A 20,078-nucleotide genomic window follows, 5' to 3' on the forward strand; every position below is an offset into this window, starting at 1 on the left:
GGTTAAATATTAATGTTATTGTTGACATTTATGTAAAGAACAGCTTAATTAGCTCAAAAGAATATAGAACATAATAGCTACAAGAAGCATACCTAAAGTGAGAGATTTAGATGTAAAACAATCGTAAAGTATTAATTAATGATGGTTTGTCTTTTATGAGGCTTCTGATTCTTATTCAAAATTCTTGAAATGATTTTAGTGTCTTTGATAGTTATTTTATCAAACGTACAGCCTGTTATATATAAAAGATAACACTAATAAAGGTGATGATGTAGTTCATCCTCATTGTGAGATGGAAATGTAAACTGGCACATACCCATTGGCCTTCACCGCTAGAATTACATGATTAAAGCCAGTTGTTTTATTCGCAGTTGATTGAATTCTCAGATAAACTGACGTCTCAGACCCACAGTGACTTTATTATCTTTACCCACACATAGAAAATGAGTTGTGTTCAAATGTTGTTTACGTTTGTAGTTTACAGCAACAGCAGAGACGGTGAGGGGGTCCACAAGAAAATAATAAAACTCAGAAACACTCTGCCGGCCTCACATGGTGTGTATGTGTGTGTGTGTGCGTGCGTGTGTGTGCGTGTGTGTGCGTGTGCGTGTTCGTTTCACCTGTTTGCTCTCTTTTGGCTGACGGAGCAGAATGAGGGGAGATGCCCGTCGGCTCTGAACTCAGTGACTCGCTGTGATGTCACTTGTTATGGTGTGTGTCTTTTTTATTCATGCACTTTATGTAAGTTTAATTCCAGCTTTGCCCCGAGTAGCCTGGAATGCCTGTCTGCTGTGTGTGTTCTGTGTGTGTGCTGTGTGTGTGCTGTGTGTGTTCTGTGTGTGTTCTGTGTGTGCTCTGTGTGTGCTGTCTGTGGTGTCTGTGCTGTGTGTGTGCCTGTTGGTTTCATTGGTGCTCGCTGGGTCCCTCAGACACCAGTCTGCTTGGTGATCGGAAGCTGGGGGGGTCTGCTGCTCCGCTATTGGCTGGCTTCGACATGCCGGGACGGACGCAGCCAGTCACCTGCTGCATCCAGCCGAGAGGGTGTGTGTGTGTGTGTGTGTGTGTGTGTGTGTGTGTGTGTGTGTGTGTGTGTGTGTGTGTGTGTGTGTGTGTGTGTGTGTGTGTGTGTGTGTGTGTGTGTGCGTGTGTGTGTGTCTATCAAATGAGGGACAACAGCCACAAACAGCATTGTCTGCAGAAAAAGAAGTGATGACTTCAAAAAGCTTGGAGTCGGTCCCGGGTGCTAAAGAAGATGCGTGTGTGTGTGTGTGTTTGGGGGGGGGGGGGTTGAAGGGGAAGTGGGGCTAATGAGTAGTGACTCATGTTAGAGAGGCGGAGCCATGGGGGGGGGGTATTAGAGAGGTGAGGTAATGCCTCAGTCCAGCAATGATGTCATCACCTCTCTCTCTCTCTCTCTCTCTCTCTCTCTCTCGCTCTCTCTCATTCTCATCTGGATGTGAATGAATGAATGAATGATGGGGAGTCTGATTGATGCCTCCCGTGATGAACGACATTTCGCCCTGAATGAGACGAGCTGTGATTCATCAGCATGAAGAAGGAGATGAAAACGGCCCAACGGGCGATTTTCTCTGGCAGGAAGTCGATCTTTTTAGGCGCACTGGCCCCGATTTCCCCCCGATTGCCTCCCACCTGCTTTGTTTTGTCTGTCCGAGCCGTCGGCCACCTTCCCGAACGTCTCTTCAACGTGTGGCGACACTGTTTGACAGGATCACTGGAGCGTCACCAGCGTCTCACAACACGGATCCCACAGGGCTGATCTGATGACACCATCAGTAACATGAAATAATTACCACCATGAGGGTGAATAATTAATAGGAAACATATTGAAAGGGCAATAAAAAAAGATGTTGTTCATTTAAAATTCATCCCAATATGAATAAACAAGCACACCTCCTTTATATTCTATATTTACATTCAAAAGAAAACCAGGCTGGTTCTCTTGAGCTTAAATGTTTCCTCATTAAAATTCCAACTGGTCGGTCACCCTATTCATCTCCTAATTGTTAAATTTGCTCCTTATCTCAGATTAATAAGACATTTTAATGTTCATTCAGACCATTAAGAAAAAAATAAAAGGCTGAAATCTGAATGAATCTTAATCGTTAAATATTAATAGATTCATTAAATTCACAGAAAAAGGAAAACATTCAGTCTCTGAATTTTTTAGCATATTGTTTTAAGTTATAGGCTCTCGTGAATACGATATTAGACTCCATAAGTTAAAGACGTAAAACTGTCTTCCTGTTTTTGTCTTTTTAAGGTGGAATGAAACCATCACAGACGATTCCTTTCTTTAAATGAAACGGGGTGAAATCACTGATTCACATAATCTGACAAGACAAAGGGCTAAAACAAGCAGGGGGGAGCGGGGGAGGGGGCGGGGGTTGATCATATATACGATTCATCCTCTTCAAAGGATTCCGTTAATTTGCTTTGATGTCGGTTTCGTACAACCAAAGAAAGGGTTGCCATGTCTTGTAAGAGGAAATCCCCCTGTTGAATAACCTGATTGCAATTTCCAGAGCAACAGATTCTCTGGTCATGTTTACGCAACGTTTACAGTGAAAACACAAAAGGTTTTTACCAAGTTGGATTGTTGTTATGGTGACTGTCAAAATAAAAGTACCAAGTTGAATTGTCATTAGTTCCAAGTCCCAGGAGAATAAGGACTGGGAGTCATGACACTCTGGAGGAAACTTTGTTCTGATTGGCTCTACTGAGCATGTGCAGAACTACGAGTTACTCTGGTCGTAGTACTCTGGAGCAGGACCAGCTTTTCAAAAAAGTTGCGTTTTGCTCCATTTCCTTCGAGTCGGAGCATTTCCAGTAGCTCCAAGCATCGTTGTCGTGTAAACAAACCCCAAAAATGCTACGGAAGTTTTGGTTTTCACTTGAAAACGTTGCCTAAATGGTGCCTTTGATAATCTGTCAGTTTATCAGACAAAATCACCTGAATTCATCAGGCCAGCAAGTTAGGTTGAACCTGTTGAACTTGTGACATGGCTATCTGGATCGGTATTAATGATGGAGAATCCCGTTTTACGGATTCCACACATGCCGGAAAATGAACAGTTAGCGGTTTTCAGCTGTGCGTTACTTAAGTAGTCGTGACGCCTCATCATATTTGAATGGTTTTTCATTGCCAGGGTTTAGCCGCCTCCTGGGCATTGGGATTCCATTAGGATTATGCACCGCTTCCTGATTGGAACGCTGTCCAAATATGTCAAAGGAAATCATCATCGCTGCCAAAGCCTTGATGGACTGTCTGAAAGGCGGCCTGAGCGGAGATCTAATGGTTTTCCTCACCTGTTGAAACTCGGCGAACTGCAGAGATATGTGAATAATTGACCAGACGTCCGTGCTGAGTTGTTGAAGCTGATGTCGGGAGTCGTGTGGAAGAAAGACAAGAAAGAAAAGCTGCTGCAGCATCTAGAATGTCCCGAATGCAGAAGCACCACGTCGTCACCTGAAAGCCAATTCCTCCTCCATAAGAACAAGACAAAAGTTGGGCAGTGCGGGGTCCTGCCCAATAAAATGACATCATTTCCTGTGTCCAGCTCCTTCTGGAAATTGCTGAAACTTCGGCACAAGGTGAATTTTACAGTATTTTAATGTGAAACTCATGGTTGAGGGGCCAAAATAATCTTTCATTTGATCTGTTGGACTGAACCAGTCTATAGATACAGTCTTAAAAAGCATACGTCCAGGTGAAGTCTTTTTTTTAATAACTTTTGCGCTTCACACCGTGATTCTGTGAAGCGGATTGTTTTGACCCTCCGACATAACCAATCGGAGAGGCGGCAGACTCGTGTCGAGACGACTGGCGGCTGTGAGCAGGCGAACCCGCGCTAGCTTGGTTAGAGGATCAGAGGTGTAGATTAGGATTAAGGGAGCAGGAGCAGGATGACTCACTCCCCCCTCCAGCCATTCCAGCATGGTGTGATGTGATGGTCCGACTGTCCCCCCCCCCCCCTCCGATGACATCACTGCCCCTGGCTCGACTCCACAGTAAATCACTGTGCCACACTCCGGGCACTTTCTAATCCACCTCCAAACCATTTCACACCAGGTTGACAGGCGTCTCGATCCAAGATGAATCACAGTTGGGACCGCCGATCTGCCACCTGGATGACCTCGACAACGCTCGCTTTCATTTCACCACGAACTAGATCTTTTGTGCTCAACTTAATAAATCTTAATAAGTCTGCTCGGAGCCACCAAACATCTTTCACTGTCAAATACAGCAAACACAACTGGAGGAAACTCGGGGAAAGGTTTTGGTTTATGTTGCAATTATTGAGATTAACAAACTGCAGTGAAAAACTGCTTTTTCTTTTTTAAAACGCTATTTATTTATGTAATACTTTCAACCACATTTATTAGTTTTATCCATCCGAACAGTTTCAGCAACATTGAGTTTCACTTTTTAGCTTTTGTAGTTCCATATTGTTGTGAGGACGGGATAGTGAGTCAGATTTGTGACCTCAAAGTGAAATAAAACATAAACACAATCACATTAATTTCTACATAACTTTGTAAAATCTGTACGTTTGTTTTTATATTCGGAATCTTTATTATTTGAGAGGAACCCGATTTGATCTTCAAAATCAGGGAAACACGGAACCTCGATGTGAACTCATGGAATTAAATCAAACAAAACCTTTCTTTTGGATTTTATCCAAATACACGAGGAACGTGGCACAATCTCAGAGATTTGACCTCGGTGTCCCCCCCCCCCCCCCAAAAAAAAAAGTTTCTTTGCAAGATTCTATGATGCAGAACAAAACCAGAAACAACTTGCATGTTGCAGAGACCTGAATTCTCCTGTAACGGCTTCTGATCAACATCAGCGACTCGAGGACCCTTTAACTCAACCGAGTGCTGCTCTGGTGTCCCCGAAGAGTTTAGTGAAAGATGTGTGCGTGTGCGTGTGCGTGTGCGTGTGCGTGTGTGTCGGAGAGAGAGAATTGCTCGGCGGAAACAATCGTCCCCATGATGAGCTAAAGCTGTGAAGGATAAATCAGGATTAGGGTCAAGTTTTCATGATGATCTCATCTCTGCTGGCCCCCGACAGTGAGCACATGACAGCACACACACACACACACACACACACACACACACACACACACACACACACACACACACACACACACACACACACACACACACACACACACACACACACACACACACACACACACACACACACACACACACAGCCTACGTAATTAACCTGGTTCTGGTGTGTGTGTGTGTGTGTGTGTGTGTGTGTGTGTGTGTGTGTGTGTGTGTGTGTGTGTGTGTGTGTGTGTGTGTGTGTGTGTGTGTGTGTGTGTGTGTGTGTGTGTGTGTGTGTGTCATTATTGTCTGACCTGACCAAAAGATGTTTTTGTGTGTTGTATCGTTCAGGAATCTGAAAACTCTTGTTGGTCTTTGTCCACCTCACATCAAAGTCGTTCATTCATCATCACCACCGTTTCCTCCAGTCTTGTCTTCTCCAGCAGTACTGCTTCTTTTTTTTCCCTTTTTTTTTTCTTTTAGCCCTCCGTATTTTAATTTATGGGCAGCTCATAAAGATTTCATCACGAGTGTCTCGAACATTGAAAGTACTTGTACACAGAGTTTATGAGTGTCGGTATTTCTCAGCGATATTTCATGTGACTGCAGCCGTCTGAAAAGAATCATAATATCTAACAGCTTCTTCCAGTGGTGAAGTGATTCACACTCTCACAGCAAGGGAACCCTGGTTCGATTCCACGCTTAAGTTGAAAACTGCGAGGAGCAGATTCAAAAGAGCAGTCCGTCGTTCTGGCTCGTCCTTCAGGTTAATCTTTCTGAGTCGTCGTCTCGGTTGTTCTGATTGGCCCTCTGGGTTGCTCTGGCCGGTCGTTCATTTAAATCTTCATTTGTACCAGTGGAAGACTCGGTCACGTGTTGTTTTTTTTTCCCCTTTTTAAACCATAGATGAAATCCCAAAGCGACGCTCCTTGTGATGTTTTTCAGGTGTTTGGCAATAAGATGGTGATCCCCTCTTTGGACGGTGCCTTGTTCCAGTGGAACCGGGACAGAGAGAGTATGGAGGCGGTGCCTTTCAGCGTGGAGTCCCTGCTGGAGTCGTCCTACCGCATCGGAGACGACACCGTCCTGGTCGGGGGCAAATCGCTCACGACCTACGGCCTGGGGGCCTACAGTGGGAAGGTCTGCGCTCATTTCAAGACCAGCACGATTCCGTATTCATACATTTGAAGTCCCCCGCAGTGGACTGACCCTCCTGGTAATTTTCGCTCCGCAGCTTCATTACATCTGCTCTGCGGGGGGCTGCAGCCGCTGGGGGGAGGACGAGGCCGCCGAAGACGTGCTCCTGCTGCAGAGGACTCAGAAGACCGTGAGAGCCATCCGGCCTCGATCAGGGATGGAAAAGTGAGTCGCACAGTCTCTGTTTTCTGACAAAGCAGCAACAGCAACTGTTCTTATAGTCACAGAAGGATGATGTTAAGCAGTGGAAAAGAGAACGATGTATATAACCTCTCTGCTGATTTACACGTCTGAGTTTTTTTTTAAACACACAGTTTAAAAAGGGTCATTTTTGTGCAGTCGTACTAGCGTTTGTTCCTCCTGCACCAAACATTGAAGATCTGCGCAGTGCCACAGGTCCCGGTCCATCCATCAGTCGCTTTCATGACTTTTCAGACTTTAAAGAATCAAATTCAGTTGCTTTTCTTTCGACACAAGGTGGAACTTCAGCGTTGGAAACTTTGAGCTGAAGCTGGTCCCGGAGGTCCAGTCTGGGATGAACTTCCTGGAGGGAGAAGTCTTCGGCGGCGGCACGTTGAAGGAGAGTCAGCAGGTCATCGCCGAAGAACCGAAAGGCCAGACGGAGAGTCGGCAGAACCAGAACCAGCACCCGGACCTGGTGATCAAAGTGTCCGTTCCCGACTGGAAGGTGATGGCGTTCAGCAAGGAGCCCAGCGGGCAGCTGGTCTGGGAGCGACAGGTGAGGCCGTCTGAGCCGCCGCCAAAGGTCCCCGGCCCTCCGCCGGACTCTCGGCTCACTGTTTTCTCTGTGTCGCAGTTCTGCACTCCCATCGCCTCGGCCTGGCTGGTGGGCGGCGGGAAGGTCACGCCCATCAGCCTGTTCGACGACACCGGCTACAGCAGCCAGTCTGAAAGTGACGACGACGAGGAGGAAGACGGTCCGGACCGGGCGAGCAGAGCCGCCGAGTCCAGTGTCTACCTGGGTAACTTCAACACACGCGTACCGTACATCTCAACCCACTGCGAGTATCTTCAGGTGACTGGTGGTGAAGTTGTTCTGGTTTTGTCAGGCATGTTCCAGGGGCAGCTCTACCTCCAATCCTCAGTGAGAATCACTGAGAAGTTTCCCTCCAAAGCCATTGGATCCCAAAAAGACATCATCCCACTCCCCACCGTCAAGTGGAAGCCTATAATACGTGAGTCTGGACCACTTGTCTCGTTGAGAGTCCGTGACCACATGACGTCTCCATCAGCGTGGGGAGAAACTGGGTTTCTGTGTGTCTCCACCCAATCATCACTTGTCTAAATCAAAGACCCGCCTCATACAGATTCTCCCTCTCGGACTCCAGCTCTGGTCGGCTCGGATGAATTCGACAAGTGTCTGAATAACGACAAGTTCTCGCACGAAGAATACAGTAATGGAGCGCTGTCCATCCTCCAGTATCCCTACGGTGAGAACTGCCAACGTGGTACACATCCAGGCCGTGGCGCAATACAGAGAATTAACTTTTTAAAACAACCTTCAACGCCTTCTAACACAGAAACATCATGTTGGTGTTCGAGGTCAGAATATAAATGGTCTTTTTTTTTTGGTTAAACGTGACAATAAAGAGCCTGAAAGTATAGTTTCTTCTTTCAAATCACATTTTAAGTCCCAACTAAAATCGTGCAGATTTGAGGTTGTAAAAGTGCAGAAGAAGTCCAGAAGATTTCAAGCAAAAGCTGCTAAAGAAGCACAGCAGTACATGAAAAACCAAGCAGCCAGAAATAAAATCTTTCTTAAAACTACGACGTCATAAAAAGTCTAGTTCAAGATGAGTGATCTCACTGTTCTATTAAGCGGGAATAAAAAGCTGAAGCTGCATTGAATTCAGAATGTTTACAACTCTTTGATTGAAAAGTCTTTTTTGTTTAATTAATGAAATGATTAATGTTGGTATCGCTACACTCATTTTAAGTTGTTGGTGAAGTGAACAATAGATAAGCAGCCATAATCAAAGCTTCGTGTCCAGTTTTGCTCGCTCTCACTTCTCCTCCGGTGTGTGTGTCCCCCCCCCCCCCCCTCCCCCACAGACAACGGCTACTTCTTCCCCTACAGTAAGCGTTACCGGGAGAAGCGGCACAGCGCCGTCAGCCTGATCGACGGGAACGCGGCGGGCGCCGACAGCCGCAGGAGGAAGGACCCCGTGCTGCTGCTGCCCTGGTGGAAGGAGATCCTGGGCACCATCATCTTCTGCATCGCCGCCACCACCTACATCGTCCGCAAGTTCTTCCACCCTCCTGCTCCCGTGGCCCACGTCAGGGTACGGCCCGCTTACCGTACGACCGCAGAACGGAAAACCAGAACTGAGAGTTTGTTTTCTGGGGGAAAATTAAATCCAGAATGAAACACAGACCATCAATATCTCTGAGAAAAGTTTAGTTTTTCCATCTAAAAGCACAAATAATCTCAATCTCGTGTAGACAATGTTGATGTGATGAAAGTACTTAGTTGAATGGGATTAAATTAATGAATTAAGCCTTTTAGTTGATCTGAATTATTACAAGAAAGTTGAGCTGAATTTACATCTGTTAGAGGAGGAAGATGCTCTATAATCTGATGTTAGAGGAGGGGGATGCTCTATAATCTGATGTTAGAAGAGGAAGGTGCTCTATAATCTGATGTTAGAGGAGGGATATGCTCTATAATCTGGATGTTAGAGGAGGAAGATGCTCTATAATCCGATGTTAGAGGAGGACAATGCTCTATAATCTGGTGTTAGAGGAGGACAATGCTATATAATCTGATGTTAGAGGAGGAGGCTGCTCTATAATCCGATGTTAGAGGAGGACGATGCTCTATAATCTGGTGTTAGAGGAGGAAGATGCTCTATAATTTGGTGTTGGAGGAGGAAGACGCCCTATAATCTGATGTTAGAGGAGGAAGATGCTCTATAATCCTTAATTGTATTTCAACTTTAACCAAGATGTTTGGATTATATATGGATTTTTTTTTTTATTCTTGCAACGTTAAATCATGAAGATTGTTTTTGTTGTCGTCGAAAAGAAAAGTTATAAAAATAGACATTTTCCAGCACCAAGTGAATTGGTGGCCCAGATTCTATATTGAAGGCTTGTTTGATATTTTCAATCTGGAGACTTTCCCTCATGGAGGTCTTTGTGTTCTCCCTTTGTTTGTCCAGCAACGGAAAGAGTCGGAGACGCAGTGCCAGACCGACAGCAAGTTCGACCTGGAGGTCGAGGAATCCAAAGAGCCGCTGGCAGCGGAAACACGTTCCAGTGACTACGTGTCCCGGTAAGTCGCCGTGTCTGCGCTCCCCACTGCGCTTTAAAATGAGCATCCTGCTCCGTTAAAGCGTGGCAGAGAGGTTCCACGGGAGTGGATTAGTGACCTCGGTCTCTGCAGACTTCACCCTGCACAGCGGCGTCTGCCACAAGGTCGCCACATCACCGCCAGCGCACGTCACACGCAATTCTGTCTGTCCCAAATCTGATCAGCACCTGTAATTTAATGTCTGAGGCCCGATGGAGGAAGTTTGCATGTTTCCAAGCGTGAGCCGAATAATTCCTCCTTCCACACCCAAAACATCAGCGAGAATCTGATGAAACTGCAGATTTTTTTTCCCGCCCTGCTCCCGCCGCCACAACCGGCGCGTCTTCTTCCTTTGATCCACCCGGAAATGACAAACGTGCCACCCGTCACCTCGCTGCTGCTGCCAGCCATGCAAATGAGCCAACCAGTTTCTCCTCGAATTAAAGTGGCGGCGGCTGCAGCAGCAGCAGCCGTGAGTCAGGATGATTAGGAGGGAGATGGAGATCTGCAACCGAAGGTCTGACTCACATGTGCCCACACACTCCCTAATAAGACGGCGTTCAATCCCCCCAGGAGGCGGAGCAGAGACGCTCCCACAGCCGGCAGGAGACAGTAAACAGTTCAGCCGCGACTCTTTTCCACTCACGGTGTGAACCGTCTTGTATGTGCTGCAGTGTCACTGCAAGCAAACGGTTAACAGGAAATCAGAATCACACCTCCTAGTCTCATGTAAAGAGCTACATTAAGGTGTGTAAATGAAGTTTCATGGATCGTCATGCAGCTGAACATTCCTACATTAACATGCATTAGGTTTACATTATTTTAAAAGTAACTTGAGTTGTGTTCAAATGTGGTTTATTCAGTTTTCAGGGAAGAACATGCTCTATAACGTGTTGGAGGAGGAAGATGCTCTATAACGTGTTGGAGGAGGAAGATGCTCTATAATCTGGTGTTAGAGGAGGAAGATGCTCTATAACGTGGTGCTGGAGGAGGAAGATGCTCTATAATCTGGTGTTAGAGGAGGGAGATGCTCTATAACGTGTTGGAGGAGGACGATGCTCTATAATCTGATGTCAGAGGAGGAAGATGCTCTATAATCTGATGTCAGAGGAGGAAGATGCTTTATAATCTGGATGTTAGAGGAGGAAGATGCTCTATAAACTGATGTCAGAGGAGGAAGATGCTCTATAATCTGATGTCAGAGGAGGAAGATGCTTTATAATCTGGATGTTAGAGGAGGAAGATGCTCTATAATCTGATGTTAGAGGAGGAAGATGCTCTATAATCTTGTGTTAGAGGAGGAAGATGCTCTATAATCTGGATGTTAGAGGAGGAAGATGCTCTATAATCTGGATGTTACAGGAGGAAGATGCTCTATAATCTGATGTTGGTGCTTGACAGATATTGAACAGCCAAGAGAAACGCCCAGCATGCAGACTTTGTGTTGCTATAAAATCTAAAAACTGTTGTTTTTTTCCACCCTTCAAGACAGAAGTCATTCTATTGTTTCTCACACTCTTAAAAAGCCTTGTTCAGCATCAGATTTGTGAGAAAATCTGCCCAGTAACAGCAGAAGACGGTTCGTGCCCACAGCGTCGGTGAAAGCAGTTTTCTGCTACATCGGTCAGGACTTGTCTCTGAGTTCTCACCGTTTAGTGCTGAATGGCCCTGAACACCGCCGATCCTACACTCCCGCCCTTTGAAACTGTCGGGAATCTGTGCGATAACAGAGCGGCTGACACGTTTACCCTGCGCTACCCGAGCGGAGAGCGGTAAATGAAGCGTCTCTCCCCAGGTACCTGACGGACTTCGAGCCGGTGCAGTGCCTTGGCCGCGGGGGGTTCGGCGTGGTCTTTGAAGCCCGGAACAAAGTGGACGACTGCAACTACGCCATCAAAAGAATTCGCCTGCCCAACAGGTAGCGTCTCTCAACATCCACACCAGACTTCCTTCACCTTTGGTTCTTCCTTCAGCTGTTTGTTTTAAAGCTGCTGAGCTCAGTGTGAAGCTGCAGGGACAGGACGCTGCGGGGACAGGAAGCTGCGGGGACAGGAAGCTGCGGGGACAGGAAGCTGCGGGGACAGGACGCTGCGGGGACAGGAAGCTGCGGGGACAGGACGCTGCGGGGACAGGAAGCTGCGGGGACAGGAAGCTGCGGGGACAGGACGCTGCGGGGACAGGAAGCTGCGGGGACAGGACGCTGCGGGGACAGGACGCTGCGGGGACAGGAAGCTGCGGGGACAGGACGCTGCGTGGACAGGACGCTGCGGGGACAGCAAGCTGCGGGGACAGGAAGCTGCGGGGACAGGAAGCTGCGGGGACAGGAAGCTGCGGGGAGAGGACGCTGCGGGGACAGGAAGCTGCGGGGACAGGAAGCTGCGGGGACAGGACGCTGCGGGGACAGGACGCTGCGGGGACAGGAAGCTGCGGGGACAGGACGCTGCGGGGACAGGACGCTGCGGGGACAGGACGGTGGTTTTATTATTACTGACAAGCATTACAAGTGTTTGCTGCATCACACATTTCCACTGAACAAACTACTTTGTTCAATCATCTCTTGTCTTTGATGGTTGTTTTCATACTAGGCAGTAAAGGCAGTGCAGTAAATACTCAAACATGAACCTTATTTTATACAATTTCTAATTAAATAATCTTTTTTTTTTTTTTAAGACTTTGACACTGATCCAGGGAAAATTGAGTGTTCATTCCTCCCCCATTGTGAAACTGCATCCGAGCCAAGTGTCGTGTGCTGTGGTTCAGGGAGCTGGCCCGGGAGAAGGTGATGCGAGAGGTGAAAGCCCTGGCGAAGCTGGAGCATCCGGGGATTATCCGCTACTTCAACGCGTGGCAGGAGAGCCCCCCCGAGGGCTGGCAGGAGGAGATGGACCAGAGGTGGCTGAAAGACACCAGGTGAGTCCCCCCTCCCCTCCCCCCTCCCCCCTCCCCCGTCAGAGAACAGGGACCGTCCCCCGGTTCCACGTCGTTAGGCTCATCGCACACACGCGTTAAAATGTCCAGATGAAAAATACTGTGTGCATAACCCAGAGCTGTTAAATATTCAGTTTAATGTCTGCTGCCTGTGCTTTCAACGGCTTCAGTGGATGACTGTTGAATACAGATCACATGGTGTGTGTGTGCGTGTGTGTGTGTGTGTGTGTGTCTCTCTCTCTCTCTCTCTCTCTCTCTCTCTCTCTCTCTCCCTCCCTGGGAATCACAAAAACAAAAGCCTCTTTTGCACACCCAGTGTGTTTTTGGGGCACGTGGAGCATTCCTCCCCTTCCCAGGTGAAAACATGAACGATGAAGACCTGAGCCCGCCGGCTCTAAAGTGCGTTCAACTTGTCCTCAGATCTCGTCAAGACCGATTTCGTGCTCCGTAAGAACAAGAACAAAAGTTGGGCACTCCGGCGACCCGGCCAACAAAATGACATCCTTTTCTTTGGGGAATTTGTTTGTGCTGTGCCGACGGTCCGGGGCCCAGTCTGTCGGCGCCACACTGCTGCACGTGCTCCAACCTGATTTGAATAGAAAACGGTTTATTTCAGGTTTCAGGGAGCATTAGTGTACCTGTTTCAAACTGTTTCTGCTGGCCTGTGGCGGCCTGGCTCGCTCGTTGGCGACACGCTTCCTGTCTTCAGAGCTGAAATCTTTTCTTTCTGTCGGGTCAGAACGGTTTTCTACATTTTCACAGCTCAGTTCATTCTGTCTGCTTCCTCTTCTTTTGCCCTCTCAGTGCCACCGACTGGCCAATGAGCTACCTGGACCACATGGAGGCGCTGTCTGTGAAGGTGCCGGTGTCCAGCTCGGTGTCCCCGGGCGGCGTGCCCGGAGGACACCCCCTGGAGGCGTCGGTGGACGGGCTGGGCCTCCTGAGCGGCGGCGTGGACGAGGCGGAGCTGTCCTTCCAGCCGCTGCCGGGCCACGACAGCCTGATGTCGGAGCGCGACAGCCAGGCCGACCCCGACGCCTCCGACACCCCCAACTCCTTCGAGCTGTGCCCCCCCCGCGGCCCCAGCGACTGCACGTCCTCCTCCTTCGACATCGTGTTCGAGGACTCGGGCTGCGACCGCGACGCCGAGGCCGACTCGGCGTCGGGCTCCGGCGCCGCCAGGCCCGGCGCCGGAGCGGAGAAGAACACCTCGTCTTCCTCGCACACCCGGAGACAGGAGTCCGTCCTGCCCTCCTCCTCCTCCTCCTCCTCCTCCTCCTCCTCTGCCTCTTCCTCCCCGGCTCGACCCACCTCGCTCATCCTGCCCCTCCCCAACTTGCCGCCGGCGCAGAGAGTCCAGCCTTCGCCCAAGGTCCGTTCAACTTCCTCCTCGGTCATTTTCCACGATGAAGCTCAATAATACGTCTAAACTCTTCATCAGAACTTCTCAGATCAGTTTCTATGTTTAAAAAAAAAAAAAAAAAAACCCAATGTAGATTTACAGTCAATTCAAATGTATAAGGTTAAAACATATTCCAGAGTTTAAAACAGGTTCAGTTGTTTTCCATCAACAATAATGAAGTGACTGGTCCCGTCTGGTTTAAATGTTTCTTTTACTGTTTGAATTTGCTCGTTATTCTTTTCTCTCTATAGTAAAGACAGAAAAGGGACTTTTTACTGTCAAATATATATTATTCTGTAGATGAACCCAAACCTTTAGAAAACATCTAAAAATGAATTTTACATGTAAGAATGACAGACTGGCTTCAGATTTGTCGATTTCCTGCCGTCACTTTCACAGCTTTTCCACAATATTTGTTTCATAAAGGCTAAAGGCCGTTTCTCTACGTTGAGCCGTGACTCTGCAGACAGAAAGCGGATGATTCAAACATGATGCAAGATCAGAAATGACAAAAGTGATGATATTTTTTTTGACCCATTTGCATGTTGTGTGTGACGCGGTAGTTCCCCGAAGCTGCGGTTGGTTCTCTGATAACCACGGCGGCCTTGTGCTCCCGGTGCAGGTCTACCTGTACATCCAGATGCAGCTCTGTCGGAAGGAGAACCTGAAGGACTGGATGGCGCAGCGCTGCCTCCCGGAGCAGAGGGAGAACAGCCAGTGTCTGGACATCTTCCTGCAGATCGCCGAGGCCGTCGACTTCCTGCACAGCAAAGGCCTGATGCACCGCGACCTGAAGGTGGGCTCGCCACGCCCTGAGGCACAGACGTCACACATCTCTTTAGCTCTGTCGGTGTTCGCGGAATCAAACCAACAGTCTTTGTTTTTGTTTGTTTGATCAGCACGGTTTAAAAGTTGCAAAAGTAGTTTAGGATGGTGAGACGAAGTGAACAGAACAGGCTGAAGGTGTTGATCAGGGTGGGGGTCGCCCGTCTAACCGTCCGTCTCCACTGCAGCCCTCCAACATCTTCTTCACCATGGACGACGTGGTGAAGGTGGGGGACTTCGGCCTGGTGACGGCCATGGAGCAGGAGGAGGACGAGGACGAGCCCAGCGTGCTGACCCCCGCCCCGCTCCTCACCCGCCACACGGGGCAGGTGGGCACCAAGCTGTACATGAGCCCCGAGCAGGTGAGCAGACCCCAAGAGAATCACCCACCCCCCCGCCCCCAATGACACCGTCAGGGATTCTGACGGCGTCCCCGTCTGTCTGTCTGTCTGTCTGTCCTGCAGCTCTCTGGAAACTCCTACTCTCACAAGGTGGACATCTACTCTCTGGGTCTGATCCTGTTCGAGCTGCTCTGTCCCTTCAGGACGCAGATGGAGCGAGTGAGGGTGAGTCCCTCCGCTCATCTCATCCAATAAGTACCTCTCGCTAATAGTTCTGCACATGCTCAGTAGAGATGATCAGAACCCAAGTCTCCTCTGTGATGTCATGACTCCCAGTCCCAGTACTTTTATTTTGGCAGTCATTGTCATGACAATCCAACTTTGGGGGGGCCTGTCCTCCAGAATGTCCCAAGAGCTGTGTGTGTGTGTGTGTGTGTGTGTGTGTGTGTGTGTGTGTGTGTGTGTGTGTGTGTGTGTGTGTGTGTGTGTGTGTGTGTGTGTGTGTGTGTGTTTCATTACAAAAACAAATGGCACCAACTAGTGGCCCAACATGAAAACTGCATTGTTTATGCTTCTCTTTGAAATGCTTTTTTATCTTTTATGTTGTAGAATGTATGAAGTCAGAAATAAAATCAACATTATGAGCCATTTATATTTGTGAACTGAAATGTCACATATTTAATGTCTTATATCTAATAAGATTATACAATTATAGATTTTGTGCATTGGAGTTTTTTTTTTCAAACAAAATACAGTCTAGGTATGTAAACAAAAACAAAATATCTGATAATCAGAACCCCAAAACTTAAAATAAATAAATAAAAATACTTTTTTTTTTTTTAAATTTAATGAAATAACAGTGGTAATAAAAATGCATATATTAAAACTAAATAATCATTAATAACATTATTGATTGAAGATAGAGTAAAAGGTAGGGAAAAAAAGGATAAAAGAAAGTTCATACATGCTTCTGGTCACATGAGTGTTAAACTGAGGTTAAATCTGACTGTTTATACACAGCCAGTACATGTTTGATCAGTGGATATGATCAACAGAGTGTTTATGTTTTTTATGAGAATTGTAAAGCAGAAATTCTCTCTATATTCACATTTATCATAAATTCTGGAAGTGGTGGACAAGCTGAATCAATGTTATTGTGTTAAACTGATTTAAATAGTGATTTTAAAGATACAGGAAATAATCCTGAAGCTGCTCATGAAGAGTTTAAGATGAAGAGGAGATACATTTCCTCGACGTTTCAGTGTGAGAGGAATTTCTATTTGTTTCGGAAACAAAGGAGCTGAGACACACACACACACACACACACACACACACACACACACACACACACACACACACACACACACACACACACACACACACACACACACACACACACACACACACACACACACACACACACACACTCTCACTCAGGTGTTTTCTTCTTCCAGACGCTGACTGATGTGAGAGCCCTCTGCTTCCCCGAGCTTTTCTCCAAAAACAACGTTCAGGAGGTGAGTGGTCCTCTGCTGCCCTCTACAGAGCACCAAGGCAAACTGCACCAGAGGCAGAACTAATCTCCATGTTTCTGCAAAGATAAGATAGAAAATATGTTTTTTTAACGGCACCAATTCACCTCAAACACACAATTTAAAACTTTAACCACGACACCATAACTAAAATAACCCAGAGGTTGAAATACTTCAGTTTGTATAAACTGAAAATATAAAAAGTTTTATTTCATTTTTGAATAACCTGCAGGTTAAACTGAGCTGTACACAGTTTAATTCTCACATACCATTTTAATCTCATCTCAAGATTAGAATGTTTGAGTTGTTCTGCTACTAAATGTGTTTAAAAATACTCTCAATATCCTATAGTCTTTAGTATCAATAATACAAATACAAATCATTCATTGATGAATCACAAGAGAGAATCCCGTGCATGTGCTCGAGGAGGTCGTTTACTTTGTGTAGGTGTTTGCTTTATAATGAGATTAGCATAATCCAGCATAATCTGTGATTCTCCAAAGCTGGAAATCCCCTCACTCTGTCATCCACTGCACGGCCTGTTTTCTTCACACGGACTCACGTCTTCCATGAACTCCATGAACGAATGCAACAGTTCAGCAACACGTGAAGCAGAGAAAGACGAACAATAATCCTGTGTGTGTGTGTGTGTGTGTGTGTGTGTGTGTGTGTGTGTGTAGCTGAGCATGGTCCGCAGCATGCTCTCGCCGTCCCCCGCCGAGCGTCCTGAAGCTGCTGACATCACGGGGACGCCGTTGTTCCAGGAGCTGGAGCTGCCGAGTCGTCTGGCCTTCAGGCAGCGCTCCCGAACCTACAGCGCTTCGTCCATGGGCCGCCCCGCACGCCAGACATCAACTTCCTGAACACCCCCTACCCCTAACACCCCCCCACCACCCCCACCCCGTTCACATCAGTGATACAAACACCTCAAACCCCCACATGCCATCACCTTAGAAGCCAAGAACAACAATGAGCAGGACACACACACACACACACACACACACACACACACACACACACACACACACACACACACACACACACACACACACACACACACACACACACACACACACACACACACACACACACACAGAGAGGGAGAAGGTTTGTGGCTGGAGCTCCAGTGTTCACTCATTCACTCACCCGAAGCCTCAGGTATGAAAACCACGAGGACCGTCCGAAGGGGCCTTGAAGCTGGACCATCCCGTCTGCCTGTGATCTGGACCGGTCCATACTGATCCGGATCGGCACAAACCGGTGTCCTAACGCCCGATATGCCTGATTTGGGAGACCAAAAAAAAAAGAGCATTTTTTTTTCTTTTTCCTTCGTGTATTTTTATTCTGTTCCCCAGGATAAGGTGGTGTGTTTTAGTCTCGTCCATCAGATACGACTTGCCTTTAGGAAGGAGCCTGTGGAGGCTCGTCCTCTTCCTCCTCTGAATGAATGAACGAAAGAGTTAACCCTTTCTGCATGTAACCCGATAGGAAAGTGAAGGGGTTGAATGTGACTTTGTCACCTGAACGCTTGGACGCAGTTTTCTGTGTCAACTTTACACACGGACTCTGAGGTGCTCAATCATTTCCTAACACCTCCCGTTCGCTCTCTGTACATACCTGACAGAAGGAAGCCTGCTTCTGATTTCTTTGACGCTTCCCTGTACATACTGTTAAGGCTGTAAGATAAGTGAGATACTGTGAGACGAACCCAGAGGAGACGATCTGCCATTAACGGATTCCTGAATGTTACAGCGTGACCTCTGACACCGGCCTCCCGACACTCGCCTCTCAAATCACCCCAGTGTTTGTTTCCACATTTTGATCAGCCGCCAAACGAACCGCAGGAACCCGAGGAGAACCGCAGGAACCCGAGTGCCATTTGAAAGTCTGTTAAGTGTACTTTTCTTTTTCTCTCTGTAAACTGCTAAATCACCTCATGTTTGGTTCCCGTCGCGCTGGCGTTCCCACAGTAGCATTTAAATGTGAAGCTGATCATATTTTCACCCCCCCCCCCCCCCCCCCCCCCCCCTGTTTGTTGGGGGGGTTGGACCTGGTTTTGGTCATGTGACCCACATGAGAAGTGCTGGAAGAGTCACATGACCTGTTTGTACGTCCTCACACAAACTTTCAATGATTGTACTTTTCTAAGGATCTTTTTTCAGTTTTGTAAGGAAGGGAAAAAAATGCAGTTTTTTTTAAATTGTTCTGCAGGGTTTTTGAATTTCTGTGTGTGGTTGGAGAAGCCGCAGCCATCATTCGTTCATTGGTTCACAGTCTTTCCTCCTGTACGTCTCTCACCATGAGACTCGTCTCGGCGCTGCACTCAGGCAGCAGTTTCTTATCGAGGGATTGTAAAGTTTTGTAGAGTTAATTTAATATAAGTCTCCTTTTATTCCTGCTGAATTGTGACATGAAGACGTTCCCATGCCCTGGAGTTTCTCTCCACTTTAGCCCCTCAGTAGTGAATAGTGTGTCGTCTGAATCGGCATCATTGATGATAATGTATTATCATAGATCCTCCTTTCACTCAAACCAACTCAATAGTTTAAAAAAAAAAAAAAGCTTTGTTAGGTCGTCTCCAGCCACCTTAGTCGCGTGTTCTCGTGCACAAGAGTTCATTCTGTCTCAAGTTGTAAATATGTTTATTTGCTTTATTTATGTTATGATGCCGCGATCAATCCGTTGTGGGTTGGTGTTATTATGAATGCACTTCGTGACTCGGAGTGTGTTGGAATATGATGACTTCTTATAAGTCTTAAATTTAATAAACTGTTCTATACCGTTTGTACAGTTTGGTGTCTTTGGTGTGCAATTTGTGGGGGTTTTGGGGATCTTGTATTTATTGAGCAAATCAGGGATGAACAACTCTGATTACAAACTGCTTCAGCTTATGTTTCATTATTCTGCATTTATTGTGCATATGAAGAATCTTAAAGCACAGAACCCCCCCCCCGCCCCCGGGCTAGGAGTCAAACCGGGGAGTCCTTGTTGTGACGTGACGATGCCAACCACTACATTGTGCACTAAATTGAGGAAAAACCTCTTTCAGTGTCCTTAAAGTAAATAGACCCTGATTAGTTTTTGCTTCATATTGTCTAAGTCATTGAAACGAATTCTTGGTCACAAAGTAACATTCCAAAAGCCAAAAACACAAAGTAGGATGATAAAATTTGAGAAAAATCAGATAATATACCAAATAAAACAATGTCACGAGAAGCAACAAATTGAAAGTGTTGATTCTCTTTCACAATTACGTGACATTCATCCTCTGATTTACTCAATTTAGCAATTCGAAGTAGTAACTACAGCTCCCATGATCCCTTGCAGCATACACACTAAACAGGTGTGTCAAAGCATCATGGGTGATTAAGTTTCTAAACAAATCCAAACATATTGGCGTTTCTGTTCCGTTAATAAACTAGTGGACGGCGGAAGACGTGGGAAACGTGTCTTCGCCGTGG

General features: G+C 47.0%; 2 protein-coding genes across 2 annotated transcripts in view; both read left to right on the forward strand.

Annotated features, from left to right (window-relative positions):
* Positions 1-1,777, forward strand: part of rpia (ribose 5-phosphate isomerase A (ribose 5-phosphate epimerase)) — a gene marked incomplete at its 3' end in the record, with an annotated part of 8,147 nt that extends 6,370 nt beyond the window's left edge. Inside the window, exons 8-9 of the mRNA XM_080513085.1 lie at positions 930-1,041; positions 1,728-1,777. Coding sequence (XP_080369211.1) covers positions 930-1,041; positions 1,728-1,777 — 162 coding nt within the window. The remainder of the gene's footprint in view (positions 1-929; positions 1,042-1,727) is intronic.
* Positions 1,778-6,030: 4,253 nt separating this feature from the next.
* On the forward strand, positions 6,031-19,398 carry eif2ak3 (eukaryotic translation initiation factor 2-alpha kinase 3). The gene is made up of 16 exons (XM_080512280.1): positions 6,031-6,219; positions 6,314-6,441; positions 6,754-7,015; positions 7,094-7,259; positions 7,347-7,472; positions 7,605-7,727; positions 8,350-8,579; positions 9,459-9,571; positions 11,385-11,507; positions 12,350-12,499; positions 13,322-13,889; positions 14,542-14,715; positions 14,933-15,106; positions 15,209-15,310; positions 16,540-16,602; positions 17,298-19,398. The coding sequence occupies exons 1-16, from the start codon at positions 6,040-6,042 to the stop codon at positions 17,478-17,480; spliced, it is 2,865 nt and encodes a 954-aa protein (XP_080368406.1). The 5' UTR covers positions 6,031-6,039; the 3' UTR covers positions 17,481-19,398.
* The last annotated feature ends 680 nt before the right edge of the window (positions 19,399-20,078 follow it).

The sequence above is a fragment of the Blennius ocellaris genome, assembly GCF_963422515.1.
Source record: "Blennius ocellaris genome assembly, chromosome: 17".
Classification (NCBI taxonomy): Eukaryota; Metazoa; Chordata; class Actinopteri; order Blenniiformes; family Blenniidae; genus Blennius; species Blennius ocellaris.

Bases quoted from the DNA above. Each gene is read 5' to 3' on its own strand.
- eif2ak3 (XM_080512280.1), top strand. From the start codon at position 6,040: ATGGTGATCCCCTCTTTGGACGGTGCCTTGTTCCAGTGGAACCGGGAC. The intron at 6,220-6,313 runs GTCTGCGCTCAT...TTCGCTCCGCAG, and splicing joins TGGGGGCCTACAGTGGGAAG to CTTCATTACATCTGCTCTGC. The intron at 12,500-13,321 runs GTGAGTCCCCCC...TTGCCCTCTCAG, and splicing joins AGGTGGCTGAAAGACACCAG to TGCCACCGACTGGCCAATGA.